The 14,972-nt window shown below is 44.4% G+C and overlaps 1 protein-coding gene across 9 annotated transcripts in view; it reads right to left on the bottom strand.

Annotated features, from left to right (window-relative positions):
- LOC137433011 (F-actin-monooxygenase mical1) overlaps positions 1 to 14,972 on the bottom strand; it is a 99,457-nt gene that overhangs the window by 40,703 nt on the left and 43,782 nt on the right. For 5 of the 9 annotated variants that reach the window (XR_010985619.2, XR_013624420.1, XR_013624421.1 and 2 more), the window contains exons 12-19: positions 11,034 to 11,187; positions 10,710 to 10,906; positions 8,585 to 8,626; positions 6,898 to 6,980; positions 6,144 to 6,194; positions 5,821 to 5,931; positions 1,689 to 1,869; positions 278 to 351 (exon numbers count right to left, since the gene is read on the bottom strand). Coding sequence is in view for 4 of the 9 variants with exons in the window: in XM_068125384.2 (XP_067981485.2) it covers positions 278 to 351; positions 1,689 to 1,869; positions 5,821 to 5,931; positions 6,144 to 6,194; positions 6,898 to 6,980; positions 8,585 to 8,626; positions 10,710 to 10,906; positions 11,034 to 11,187 (893 nt within the window). In the remaining 5 variants the exon portion in view is untranslated. The remainder of the gene's footprint in view (positions 1 to 277; positions 352 to 1,688; positions 1,870 to 5,820; positions 5,932 to 6,143; positions 6,195 to 6,897; positions 6,981 to 8,584; positions 8,627 to 10,709; positions 10,907 to 11,033; positions 11,188 to 14,972) is intronic. The other 4 variants (XR_013624419.1, XR_013624422.1, XM_068125385.2 and 1 more) reach the window with 1 other exon arrangement.

The following is a 14,972-nucleotide window of genomic DNA, read 5'->3' as shown; positions in this document are numbered from 1 at the left end:
TGAAATTTGTCCACAAGGAGAAGAGATTTAAAATTGTAATGAAAGCAATATATCCCAATAATCACCTACATTGTTACAAAACACGTTCAACACCTACCCCACCTCAAACAGACACACAGACACACACCATATCTTACAAACCCAATTAACAGATTTTTTTTCTTGATATGTTCCCTTTCAAACACCCTCTCCATAAGCATAAAATAAACATCCTTAAATAAATTAACTAATTAATAAAATGAGCAAAGCCTCGTATTATAATCCCCAGGACACCAACCTGTGATATGTGCATCCGCACAGACTTGCGGATAGTCTTTCGAAAGGCGAAATGTGGTTTACAATAAAAGTTTCCTGTAAAACAATAAGAACAACAACTTCAACAACAAGAACAAAAACCACGAGGATGAAAGCAATAACAAGAGTTCATGTTTAGGATACTTGTTGAAAGTGTCACTGGGTTTACAATGTACACAATGTAAATTCAAAAACATTATTTTTAGATAAGATGAAAACTGATTATTCTCTACTCACATGTGGACTCGACGCATATTACCGACCATTTATTACAACTAGAAGGACCCGCTCCCTATGGGAGTGGTCAGGAGGGTTATGTTATTATCCTTATTCAAACTTGGAATACAAAATTCCTCTTGCGTAATTCAAAACACACCACTGCATTGGAAAATGTGACAACAAAAATACTGCACTGTAAATGGTGGGGACTTGTAATACCCTTTCCCACCTGCAGCGGCGCTATACGATACATATTTACATAGAGAATTTGCATCACTCCCGCACAAGCCCCCCCAAGACCACCGGCAAAGGAAAAATACCCCTTTACACTAATTTGGGTCATGTTGATCCGACGTAGCTCCTACAATTGGGCCAGAACTGTAGGAGGAGTCACAACAAACAAACAAACAAATGAAAAATCACTCAGTGACATTATCAAAAGAGAACAAAGTAGAATGGGACTCAGGAGAGCATCCTTTTGACCTCAAAAATAATTGGTGGTTTAATTCTGTGACCTGGTGTGCAAATAGTCTTCAAATTTTACGTTAATTGGATGAAAATTGACATAGTATGTTGACCCTTTGTCCTATGTTGACCACAAATATAATTGGTGGTTGAATTCAGTTCGCTGATATGCAAATCATATTCAAATTTCAAGTCAATCAGATGAAAATTGAGGATTTTAGAAATTTGATAAAGTGGTTGACCTTTGACCTATGTTGTCCATTTGACCTCAAAGACAAATAGGATTCTGTCGGACCACGAACTCTACCATTTGGTGAAATTTCGTGAAGCTCGGTTTAGAATTGTGACCTGTAGGCAAGTACAAGTGAGCGCGAATGTGCACATGCGCGCGCGCGCACACACACACACACACACACACACACACAAACACAAACACACACACACACACACACACACACACACACACACACACACACACACACGTGATCAACATACTTGTCAAAAAAAACCATTTTTGCTCTGTGAATTACTCTCGTAGTAAGGAACTCAAAATATCATTAGCTTTGATCAATTGTGGGTAGAGGGTGGGGCTGTGACGTTAAAATAAGGCCATGTTAATCAGAACCTGGGCTGGCAGGATGGCCTACAGTCATATACACAAGATGATGAGCACCAGAGAACAGAACATGAAAGGTCCAAGTCAAACCAACCTTCATTTGGGTCAAAAGCGCTATTGCCAACGTGCAGGTTTGCCTGGCAGTGGTGGCATCGAAGGCACTCCCGATGGAAAAATCTTCCCTCGGCGCTCAGGCGCTCAAACACGTACAGAGGCTTTGCACAGAAACAGCAGACATCACTGCCACCTGCTGTCTTACGTTTTTGGTGCTTTACCTGAAGCCAGACAGATGAAACATTGGAGCCACCCAATTTTCTCAATGACACAGTGCGACTATAAAAAACAAACAAGTAAAGCTGATAACTCCAGCTTTGTGCTTGATATTTAACATCAACATATTTATCGCACTATCGACCTAGTTTAGCAACATTTTCATTGATTCTGTAAAAAGGAAGAGTTTTTGTTCAAAGTTCATGAAAAGGCCGAGAGGAGGCCAAGGTGGTTGATGCATCTGAAGTTAATTGGCATGATCACGAAAACGCTACAGCAAATATGACCCAAAAAAGTGCATTACAGCAGTTAATATCATTAGTGCTCAACGTAATAGAATCATTACAATGTCATTTCAGCCTTTAATCTCCCAGGCAGATAAAATTGAGGTTAATAGTGCAGGATTAGCGTATGTTACGAGAAAGCTATGCTGTCCAAAAAAAAAGAAGATTCTCCTGTTCAGTGCTTCCCTTAATTACTCTGCTGATGTGAATGAAAGCACTTTGTATTCCAAGGCTACTTGTTCAAGGATACATTACAGAGCGCAACAACACGGCAATGAAGGCCTCCGCTGTAGAGGTCAAGCTATTGTAAAGGTTCTTTTGGGTCATCTGAGTCTTTTGGGTCCTCCGGGTATTTTGGGTCATCTGTCTTTTTGGTCCTCAGGGACTTTTGGGTCATCTGCGTCTTTTGCTTCCTTGAAGATTTTTGGGTCCTCATATTTTGGGTCATCTGGGTCTTTTGGGTCCTCGGGGACTTTTGGGTCTTCGGTGTCTTTTGGGTCCTCCGTGACTTTTGGGTTCTCTGGGTCTTAAGGATCTTAAAGGGTCTTCAAAGGTCAAAGGGGTCTCAGCATTCCAAAGAGTTTAAAGGTACATTTCAATAGAACATAATACGTAATTAATTAATAGACACTAAACATATGACACACACTCACACGCACACACACACACACCTCATCCATTTTTATTACCCCCACCCCCCCCCCCCCCCCCCCCCGAGCCCCATAATCTAAAATCGTAAAATCGAAGCCCCAGCGATTGTGCGGGATACTGTCTTGTATTCATGTGTCAAGTTTCAGAACAATCAGCCGGGTGATAAGGGAAGGGGAGCAAAAATAGCAAAACGTTAAAGGACGGACAACTGGATGGACAGACATCCGGACATCACGACCCATTTTATAAGTTCATCTCTTCAAGAATCAAGATGGGATGACCTCATAAGGTGGTACACTTTGTAAACTCCCCAAAATTGCTTTTTCTACAGCTTTTTAAATTTTAATTTAATTTCAATTGAATTATGAAGTTGAAAACTGGAGACAACAAATCGTCTTTTTTGGAATTCCAAAACCTTCAGTTTAGCAGTACTTGGACAAAATATATTACACCATTTTACACCCTCTCGACTAATCAAATATGCCTCGTGCTCTCAACGTTGAATATCGAGTTGAATATCGACAGTAAATATGGAGATTTAAACAAAATGGCGGTTCGTAGAAAATATCGAGGAGGGTATATTTAGAAACGCAAAGCAAGAAAAAAGACCTTCCCATGTCCTTTTTCTCAAAACGGTATGGGGGTAATGTGTTCTATGAACTCTCTAGTTCATACTTGACATTGTTTTAAAATACACATTATCTTGTTTATCTTGTTTGTTACATCAATTTCACACTTAGTGGGGCAACTTAGCATAACAATTGTGCATTTTGTGAGGAAAGCACCAAATTTGGTACACTAGTAGACTATCATATTATGAAAAGATCTGGATATTGGGCCATCTCAGATTCAGAGATTTGATTTTTGCAAGATTTCGATTCGATTGGGATCGAAGAGAACACCTTCTTCGTCTTCTGTACAGTGAAGTTGCCAGCCCTGAATTCTCTGGCTACATCTGGGTGCTTCATTGGGAGTGCAACCGTGTCCCTCAGGTGAACAGGGACCCACCTGGCATAGTGTGTGTGGTCTAAGGCATGGAACCATGGGACCAGTTCCGTCAGGGCATCAAGGTACATCGTGAATGAAGCCTGCCGCAGAGAACGCACGTAGACCAGTACCAACATCTCTAGTTCCAGCACAGTTTCCCAGTACTGAAAGTTGGGAATGTCTTCTCCTCTCTGGTGACACCAGTCTTCGAACTCAGGCAGGTCTTCTGCATCATCGGCATATGTCATACAGTGGCGTTCATACGCACGGTGTTGCAGGATGTGCAGTGCCGCTGCAGTGATTTGATGAGCTCTTCTTGTGCGGGTGACGTGGGCAGCTCGCAGGAAGGAGTCGGCCGTCCCTGGCGTTGCAATCTCAGCTTGCAAATCTGCAAAATCTGCAAATCTTGCAAAAATCAAATCTCTGAATCTGAGATGGCCCAATATCCAGATCTTTTCATAATATGATAGTCTACTAGTGTGCCAAATTTGGTGCTTTCCTCACAAAATGCACAATTGTTATGCTATATTTAGCTTAGCTGCCGGACTAACTCTTCCTAAATGTGTTGTAGAGTTTGATTTAATTGCAATACAGACAAGAACTAGAATGGCACTTAGTAGAGCGCATACCTCCGCCAGGCTGAACAGTTTACGTTTTGTATCCCACTGATAGACTGGAGAGATTCGGACCTTAACCAAAATCTAAATCTAGTTTTTGTCGCCGAACTAACTTATCCACCTAGTTTTGTCATAATTTTTTTGACTTTTGAAAACTTTTGAAAACTTTTGAAATATCATGCTGTATATTATTGTTTTTGGCAATGGTAATCACTCAATGTAAAAGAATCACAAATCCTCGTATTCGAATCCATATTGGGATCATCACCAAAATCGAATCGATTCGTCCTCATCATACCCCAACAAGTTTCGTCCAAATCTGTCGAACATTTTGAGTTTATCATGCCAAAGATCGGTTTTAGCCCTGTCACTCAATGGTGAAGAATCACTTTAAAATTCTTTGATCCAGATCCAGATTCCGATTCCGATCTTCACCAAAATTGAATCAATTCTTTGTTATCACACACCGAACCTGTCCACCAAGTTTTGTCCGAATATGTGCACAACTTTTTGAGATATCCTGTTCACAGACAGACAGACAGACACAAACAAATGAAAAATCGGTCAGAGACCGAGGACTTGCCAGAATATACTTTTTTATCGGCCATTTTGAACAAATATGGCGGCCGAACCACGTGACCGATGACGTCATCATTATTTGTTTTCTAAACTAATTTATTCCTTGATGATGCTCAAGAAATTTCATCTTGATCGGATGAAGTTTTGTACTTGTCAAATTATGACGTCATAATGGAGGCACCTATGACATCATCATTAACATATTTTATTCCCCATGGAGAGTTCTTTACAATGAGCCCTGTCTCAATTTTTTCTATTCAGCACTTTCGGAGATATAGAGGTACAATATTTTCCGTTTTTACAAGATGGCGGCCGAACCACGTGACCGATGACGTAATCATTTTTTTTCTCCACCAGTTTATGCCGTCATGTCGCTCAAGAAATTGCATCTTGATTGGATGAAGTTTTGTACTTGTCGAATTATCAAATTATGACGTCATAATGGAGGCCTTGGGCCGGGAGAGATAAAAATTGGGCACAGTCTATTCCAGGGCAAGACAAATATGTGTGAAAGTTTGGCGATTCTACGCGCAACGGTGTAGACGTAGTGCTGCACACAGACAGACAGACAAACCAACCGATCAACATACTTGCCAGAAAACAGGTGGGGGTGAAAACATAACCGTCCAGGTAGAAATGGGTGTCATGTGATGTCAATGGTGACTTCTGCCCCCCCCCCCCTCCAGATATTGAATTTTGCATGTATCTGAATATCAACAAATGTGTAGATAAAATAAACACAAATTTGCCAATTGATGGAAGTCTGGCACATCTGCACTTAGTGTAAGAAAATAAGACATCACCTGATCCATTTCATTAAAAATTGAATGAGATTTACCTGACGGTTGATTGCTGGACTGCTGCTATTACTGGCCAGGTGTTGATCATTTTCAGGATCCACTCGAGTAGAAAGCAAAAGCTTGCTACGTTTGTCTTCAACATTCCCTTGCTTTGTAAATACAAAAACACAACAACCACTTGGTGTGACATTGGTGATTACAGGATAACTTTGACTCATCCAAGGTTCTGAAGTTAGGCCAACTCGGTCCAGCAATGACTACAGTCAAGAAGGGAAAGCTGCTACTTTGAAGAACCTGCAAAAGCTGATGTTTTTCCAAATTTGTTCATATCAAGATCAAATATAAAGTATGAAAACCTTACCTCGTCACTTTTACTTTTCCGCCGCTTATTGCTTTCTCTTTCTTTCTGCAGCTGAAAAAGCCATGGCGACACCAAGACTCAACAATCACAATTTTATTTAAAAATAATATAAAAAACGTGCTGAATGACAGCTTTTAGAAGGTCAAACTGTTACCAACAGCTTGAAGTGGTTAAAAGGGACTACCATGACTATCCTGCAACAAAATGCACAGCTGACCAAGGAGAGTCAATACAGCTTTCATGTAAAGTCCCATCCGTTGTGCAAAATTGCTGGTTCCGAATTTCAAAAAAATTCAAAATTTCCAAAAAAATAAAAAATAAAAAAAAAAGTTCAAAGTTTTTCAAATTTTCAAAATCCGATAAAAAAAGTTACGTTTTAAAATAAATTTTAAAAAAATGTAAAAATTTCTAAAAAAGTTCAAAGTTTTTTTTAAAAAAAGTTCTAAATTGCCGTGGTTCAAAAGGTTCAAAATTGCTGCCATTCTGCGGAGTATCACATTGACATAAGGATTGGCCAAAGGTTTATGCCACTGATCTGTATTGATAACTGATCATTTTGCGAAGATAACACAAAATGTGACTCTTTTTATGAACTCTGTAAAAACAATTGATTTTTTTAATCATTTTGCATGAAAATTTGTACTCATGTAGCTTTGTGCTATCCCATTCGATTTTGCCAGTTATCTATCGATCTATTTTTTCCTTATTTTTTCCCCTTTACAGGAATGAGGCATTTTTATGAATAAATAAATACCAGGTTTTTAGTAATCTTCCTCTTCCACTGGTTCATGATGTACTGTGCACGACCACCCGGCTTGGCAACTGCATCAGCGGTTTCTGCAATAGCAAGATGGACTTCCATGAACAAACACTGATAGTCATTATGGCAAAACTATATATACATATACAGTATCTGTTCCTCCTACTTGACAAAAAATATATGACCTTAAGCAGTAAGTACACATACATGTTAACAGCATCGAATATACAAATTTACGCTAATACATTTTGGACTCAAAACCCGGGTAGGGTTTTAAACAGCAAATCTCTTACCTTGTGTTTTTTTTTCTTGATTGCTTTATGCAGCTTTCTTTGGCTGGAAAGCATGGGGGTTAATTTATTTGATAATCCTAGCCACCTGGGGTAATTGATTAGGTTGGAGCTCATTGGTTATTCCCTCCAACTACGGGTGAGATAGGTAATTGGGTCTTGTCACCCATCAGCCCAAATTGGGCTAAGGGGTATTGTTGTCACGGGCGTCGTCCGGGCGTCCGTCAACTTTTGGTTTCTGTCAATTTCAAGTAGAACGGCTTGTCCGATTAAATCCATTTTTGCAGTGTGTGTTGGGGTTGAGTAGAGGAAGGTTGCTTTCGAAAATGGGTGCGCTGCGATTTTCAATATGGCCGCCACGGCAGCCATCCGTGTGTCCGTCAACTTTTGGTTTCTGTCAATTTCGAGCAGAACGGCTTGTCCGATTAAATCCATTTTTGCAGTGTTTGTTGGGGTTGAGTAGAGGAAGGTTCCTTTCGAAAAAGGGCGCGCCGCGATTTTCAATATGGCCGCCACGGCAGCCATCTTGAAATTGGTTTCCGTCAATTTCGAGCAGAATGGCTTGTCTGATTAAATCCATTTTTGCAGTGTGTGTTGGGGTTGGGCTCTACTCAACCCCGGGTAGGGGTTGAGTAGAGGAAGGTTCATGGGCGCGCTGCGATTTTCAATATGGCCGCCAAGGCAGCCATCTTGAAATTGGTTTCCGTCAATTTCGAGCAGAACGGCTTGTCCGATTAAATCCATGTTTGCAGTATGTGTTGGGGTTGAGTAGAGGAAGGTGCTTTTCGAAAATGGGCGTGCTGCGATTTTCAATATGGCCACCACGGCAGCCATCTTGAAATTGGTTTCCATCAATTTCGAGCAGAACGGCTTGTCCTTCAAAGTTAAAGATATCCTTTTCTATGGTCTTCTTTGGCCGCTCCCTATAAATTTATAACCCACTCCTATATTCAATCATGCTGTTATATGCTCCCACATGCAGCTGCTATATCTTTTTGAATCGTTCTGTTCAATAATTATATCCACACATCGCCACTATCATGAAATTTCTTCACTGCAAAATCCTACTCGGTATACAACTTCGCTTCAAATAACAAATTATCATCAATGCTTCCTTTCACCATGCATGGGCTGAGGGGTTACGCCCGCTTTGTGGTGCTATTTATTATTTATATGTTAACTTCTATTGGAATTGCATGTGATGCATGCTTAGGAGCCTTGGTGGTGCAGGTCTCTGGCTACACTGTCACTGATGACTCACAAACAAGTTATGAAACCACCTCAGTGAGTAAGGGAGGTATGTAGCATTGGGATTATCATGTATGTGCTACCTGTGAATATCTGCAGTTGTAGAGGAACCCGGGTAGGGTTTTAAACAGCAAAGGGTTTACCTTGTGTAGCTTTTCTTGATTGCTGTATGCAGCTTCCTTTGGCTAGAAGAGCATGGGAGTCAACATATTTGTATACATGTATATATATATTTATATGTGTAAATATATATATATATATATATGTATACATATACATATATGTACAATGCCTATAGAAAGTATACACCCCTTTTCAAAATTTGTTTTTTTTTTCAACAAAAAGTTTGGGAAAAAAGAAGGGAAAAAAAAGGCTAAAAATTAAATAAAACAACCCTGAGGACATACACATGGGAGAGGTAGGTGCATACCAGAAGTTTGGTATGATTTCACAAAAGTTTGAGGGAGTAGTTCAGTGACAAGACAACACACACACACACACACACACACACACACACACACACACACACACACACACACACACACACACACACGTTTATATTCAACCTGTGACATCAAGTATCAGGTGGTGACCCGCCAAAGAAAAAAAAAATCTTTCAAATGATTTAATCTCGATCATCATTGCACCATGGAAGAGAACATCTAACATCACCTAGATTATGATCCACCAATTCATTAAAGGCTAAAAATAATGTAAACGTAATGTCACAGAAGAATTGTATAATTACTAATTGGTCTACTTTGGACCAAGCAAGGTCAGCTAAAGTGTATAGGAGTTCCGCTGCATCAAGAGACATTGCTTCAAATGAGTAAGTTAAATAGGCTAACCAAATATTCATTCATAAACCTTACATCTGCGTACAATTTGATTTCAGTCTCTCGAGATTTCTTTGCTTTTTGACATGGTCTGTCAAAGTGGCCAATTAGCACGGATGTGCACACATGTAGGTAGACACAGGACCCATTACATGGTGCTCATGGCTAGCTAGCTTCTGTAATCACAATTAGCACCTTTTCCTGCAAATTCCTGGCTGCGTTTGTCCCACAAGGTAGCATTACGCAAGGTATGATCTCATTACTCACACCAGAATGCTGTCAAGTACATCAACCTGTAACATTATAAAGTTCATTTTTAATACTTGCAGATTTCCTTTACTAAAATGTCATCCATCCTTTACCCCAGCATAACAACAAATACCACTTGGCAAACACATGAGACTCTTTCCGAGGATGTTTGCAAAGAGGTTCTCGGACCTGATGCCATCTTGGTAATTGGTTTTTGTTTTCAAATATAAACATAAATAATGTTTCGAGAGTTTCTAAAGTTATAAGAAAAACTAAACTATTTAACCCAGGATGCAAGTTTAATTTAAGAGATAGTAAGCTAATTAATGTAATTGAATGCTGATTTAGCCCTCATCTGAACAACCTGTAATCTCAGGTGCATAGTCTGTTCAGTCATACAGAACTCCAACTGCACTTCCCAGGTATTTATGATACTGCATGTATCAGCACTTTGATTAATGGTGTGCAATAAACATTTTTGGAATCGCAGCAATAATTGGACAAATGCGCCCTGCCACGATGGAATTGAGTTGTCGTAATTTTGTTTTTGAGATACAGTATCTGCATCATCCTCATACTAAAACACGCCATTTAGTGTCTGTCTGTCCGTCTGTCCATCTGTCTGATGAATTTTTGACCCCAATACATTCCGTCCTTACATATCCAATCTCAACTAAACTTGACAGGATGACGAAGGGTTACATAATGAAGGTTGTAGCGCATTCATTTGCCCACCTCTCCAAGGGGTTTTTCTCCCCCGAGCGGGTTTTCCCAGCCATTGCCGTCAATGGGGTTGCGTATTGAGGTGTATATCAATATTAAATTAGCTTTATCGTACCGTTTTTCCAAAGAAGAAGATTTATCGTGGCGTTTTTCCAAAGACGCTTTTAATAACAAAATGAATGATTAGCGCATATTATTAATGTTATTACAACAATATTAATACGAATAATGTCCCACTCCCAAAACCGGGGCTGGTTTAAAACAGCAAAGGGTTTACCATGTGTAGCTTTATGCAGCTTTCTTTGGCTGAAAGATGTTTCCAAATAAGATGTTTTTCGGTTTTATCAACCCAAGACATTCGTACCACAGCTGATCCAACGGTACATTAATGAAAGTACACGATGATAAACTAAAACAAAAAATTGACTCATTTACTCCTACACAATGCAACAACACAAACCTCGACTCGCTGTCCAATGAGGTAGCAGTTCTCGAAGTTGGGACAGGTAATAGCTGAGATACAGTTGGTTGGGGGCACCAGAGGCGGCCATTTCCTCACCCGTGGCCACAGGTGGAACGTTCAATTCTCTCTCAACCAAATCCATGGCAAACTGCCATTTAGAAGCGGCACATATGTCATGCAGATAAACAAAATCACTGCAAATAGCAAACATGTTGGCAAGATTAAGAATCTGAGGGACATGTGATTCGCAATGCAGGATGACATTGTAAAGTAATAACACTCGTTTGATTCTGAACAATTACATGTGTACATTATACTGACATGAGGTCAGGACGGAAGTGATGCAAAAGTGCACAGAGACCCAAGCCATTCTGCCACGATGCACCAAGATCTATTATGTGAACATCATTGTGGCCTCCAGTGCACTGTTGACACCAAGCAAGCAGCTCTTTGCTCATGGTTCCAATATTTGGGTCTGTGCAGCAACAGGATGAGAAAGGCATCAGCACATTTGTACCATTCAGTAAGGACGTATGCCGATAGTGTGTTAATATTGTTACGAGGAAGGTGGTGGGGGCATCCATAGCTAGATAATGGTAAGAATAGCATGGACTGTGTAACCACGTAACTTAGATTACTCTTGTATGACGGAAATTGTGAGAGTAAGTCGTCTTGTTAAACGTGCATGGAGGAGGCAGTTAGTGTTAATTATAAAGCAGACAGAGCAGGTTTGTTGTGTAAAACCTTCTGTTTTCGAGTGAGGCTGGTGAGGACTTGGGCACAAGGTACAAATAGAAAGCACATTGCGCTCTAAGAGGATGCAGCATGGGCTATTTGGCCGGCGCACCGCAGGCCATGGTGGTGAGGTCGGCTGTAGAGCCTTGGAGAGGGGGTGGAAGACTTTGCAACGGGGCAGCCTTGTGGAGCGGGACGGCCCAGAATAGGCATGCCCACAGTCACGGGTGCCAATAATAGGGAACCGCTGTACGTGAAGGAGGTCCCAAAGTATATGTAGGCAATGACCGCAGGTAGCGCATTGGTTTTTGTATTGGATTTTTGGAGTTGGAAACCCAGTGTGGTAGTTGGAGTTGGAGTTATAGTTGAGTTGGCATCACACCTTTGCAGAGGTCCCCCTCTTCATCGCCATCCCCAGCCCTATGCCGCACCAGCCTGCACAGGCCAAAACCAGCCCGTATCTTGCGGAAGCCCTTGCTTGTTCCCCATTGTTCTACAGGTTTAGCCATGTATATTTGGTGCCATAGCAGGTTATATATTTTCATAGTACATACCTTTCGTGCAGGGGGGTTGACTCAGCCTGTCATCCTTCCGAGGTCGGCTAATTGAGTACCAGTTCACTGGTAATTCCCTGCTTGTCGTAAAAGGCGACAAAAAGGGTTGGCGGCAGGAAGGGCATCTGGCCGTAAAACATCGATTCAAAAAGGGGACCAAAAAACAACAACAACCACGGTCCCCGAAAAAGGCCAACCCCCGCTTTGCAGGGAAAAATGGCCTCTAAAGGTGGTTTTTTATACCTTTGCGTGCCCCATCATGCCTATCTGTGTCTGTCCACCATCAGATCTGTGCCATTATTAATGGATTGTCTCATCTACCCATATCCCCATATTTAATTGTAAATAAACAGCATTTTAATTATAAGAAGCATTTTCCCACCTTTTGCCTCCCTCACATTGTGCCACATGGTTCAGCCTCAGATTGGAGCGATCCTTGTGGTTTTGAAAATGAAAGAACAGTTATTTGAACGTAGTGTAAATTTTGGTAAACTCTGCAATCTTCAGGAATGGCAAAATTATTGGACTTGGACAAAAGTTCCTGTTTTGATGAGTGATATTAGTCAGAATACCTTTCGCCCGTTTTGGGGGCATGGGTATTAAAATGGAGATTGCTCTTAATATATTGGCCTCTCATACAAGGGTTGATAATAAAGCTCTATAGATGGAAATACTCACAATAATAGTGTCAAGACACACCAAAGGTGCATTTTTTTTTGCAATATACAAAAAGTATGTATGATGAGGGAGAAATTGTATTCGTGATTTGTTGTTACCTCCGCCACAGAAGGTGGACGGAGGTTACGTTTTCAACCTGTTTGTTGGTCTATTTGTTTGTCTGAGCAGAATATCTCAAAAAGTTGACAGATTTGGATGAAATTTGGTGAACAGATTGGGAGTGTGGCAAGGAAGGATTGATTAGATTTTGCTTAAGATGTGATTACGGATGCGGACACAAGAAGTTTTAAATTTTTTCAAAGCGATTCTTCACTATTTAGAGATGGGGCCAAAAACGATATATAGCATTAAAGCGCGGCGTTACGCGCGCTGCTTGTGAGCAAGGAGGAAGCGGACAAGCGGTAACATATACATGTCTTTATTGTAAGACTACACTGTAACACTGAACTCCTCCGGGCTGGTCGCCCGGTGTATATCATGAGGCCACGCCTACCCCTCGGGCGTGGCCACCGCCCACTTCGTGCGTGGAATGATGTCACCACGCCAGTGGGCTTTTGTGTCCGCCACACGCGCCCCCCCAGAATTCCCGCGCACCTGGAGGGCCAGTTTGCGGGGCAGACGAATGACCCGGCCGAAGCGCCCCCTGGCGATCGGCGGCGTCCGGGGTGCAGGGATACCAGGTGGGATGCCCCTGGCTGCCCCTGGGATGGGTGCAGGACCGGGGGGCGCCGTGGCGGCGGGGCTGGGCGGTGCCGGGGGTCCGCCCGCAGGAGGGCGGCCCCGACGTGGGGGTCGGGCCACTGGCGGTGGATGGTCCACATCGAGGTGGGCCGGCTTGAGGCGGTCTACCGAAACGCGGTCAGGAGTACCGCCGATGTCCAGGGTGAAGTGCTTCGCCCCGGTCTCCAGCACGCGGAAAGGCCCGTCGTACGGGGGCCGCAGTGGTGTCCGATGGGCATCGTGGCGGACGAAGACGTACTCCGCCGTGCGAAGCTCCGGGGCGACGTGCGTCGGTGGGTGCCCGTGGCATGCCGTTGGCACCGGGGCGAACCTCTGGGCGGTCTCTTGCAGAGCGGAGCGCTGCTGTGCCGCGGACCATGGTGCCGTGGAGTCGGGGAGGAACTCGCCCGGCACCCGCAGCGGTTGCCCGAAGACCAACTCCGCCGCGGATGCGCGCAGGTCCTCCTTGGGCGCCGTCCGGAGGCCCAGCAGGACCCAGGGGAGCCTGTCGACCCAGCCGCCGTCGCGGAGGGTGGCCCGGAGCGCGGCCTTCAATGAGCGGTGAAATCGCTCACACAGGCCGTTAGCCTGGGGGTGGTAGGCCATGGTTCGGTGCAGCCGGACCCCGAGCCCCTGCGCAACCGCCCCCCAGAGCTCCGAGGTGAACTGGGGGCCGCGGTCGGATGAGATGTCTGAGGGGGCGCCGAACCGGGCGACCCAGGTGGCGATGAAAGCCTGCGCGACATCGGCCGCCGTTGTCGACGCCAAGGGCACGGCCTCCGGCCACCGGGTGGTGCGGTCCACCATGGTGAGGACGTAGGTGAAACCCCGCGAGGGGGGCAGAGGTCCCACCAGGTCCACGTGGACGTGGTCAAACCGGCGTTCCGGCACCGTGAACGGGGCCAACGGGGCCTGGGTGTGCCGGTGCACCTTGGCGCGCTGGCACGCGAGGCACGTCCTGGCCCAGCCGCGGACGGCCTTCCGGAGGCCATGCCAGACGAACTTGTCGGCGATCAGCCTTTGGGAGGCCCTCGCGCCCGGGTGGGACAGGCCGTGGATGGCGTCAAACACCTGGCGCTGCCAGCCCGCGGGCACAATGGGGCGAGGACGCCCGAGGGAGACGTCGCACAAGAGGGCCGCGCCCGCGCCGTCGAACGGCACCTCGGTGACGCGGAGGCCCGTGACGGCGGTCCGCAAGGCCTGGACGTCGGGGTCAGCGGCCTGGTCCGCTGCCATCCGGGCATAGTCGATGCCGAGGTGGACTGCGTGGGCGACGGCCCGGGAAAGGCAATCCGCAACCGGGTTGTCCTTCCCCGCGACGTGCTGGATGTCCGTCGTGTACTCGGACACGGCCGAGAGGTGACGCTGCTGCCGGGCCGACCACGGCTCGGTGACCTTGCCCATCGCGAAGATCAGCGGCTTGTGGTCGACGAAGGCAGTGAACGCCCGGCCCTCGAGCAGATGACGGAAGTGCCTGACCGCCAAGTGAAGTCCGAGCAACTCGCGGTCGAAGGTACTGTAACGGCGTTCGGGCGGGCGAAGCTGCCGGCTAAAGAACGCCAGCGGTTGCCAA

Source organism: Myxine glutinosa, chromosome 8 (assembly GCF_964187855.1).
Source record: "Myxine glutinosa chromosome 8, kmMyxGlut1.1, whole genome shotgun sequence".
NCBI lineage: Eukaryota > Metazoa > Chordata > Myxini > Myxiniformes > Myxinidae > Myxine > Myxine glutinosa.
Note: the sequence above shows the minus strand (reverse complement) of the source record. Positions and strands in the feature narration are given on the sequence as shown.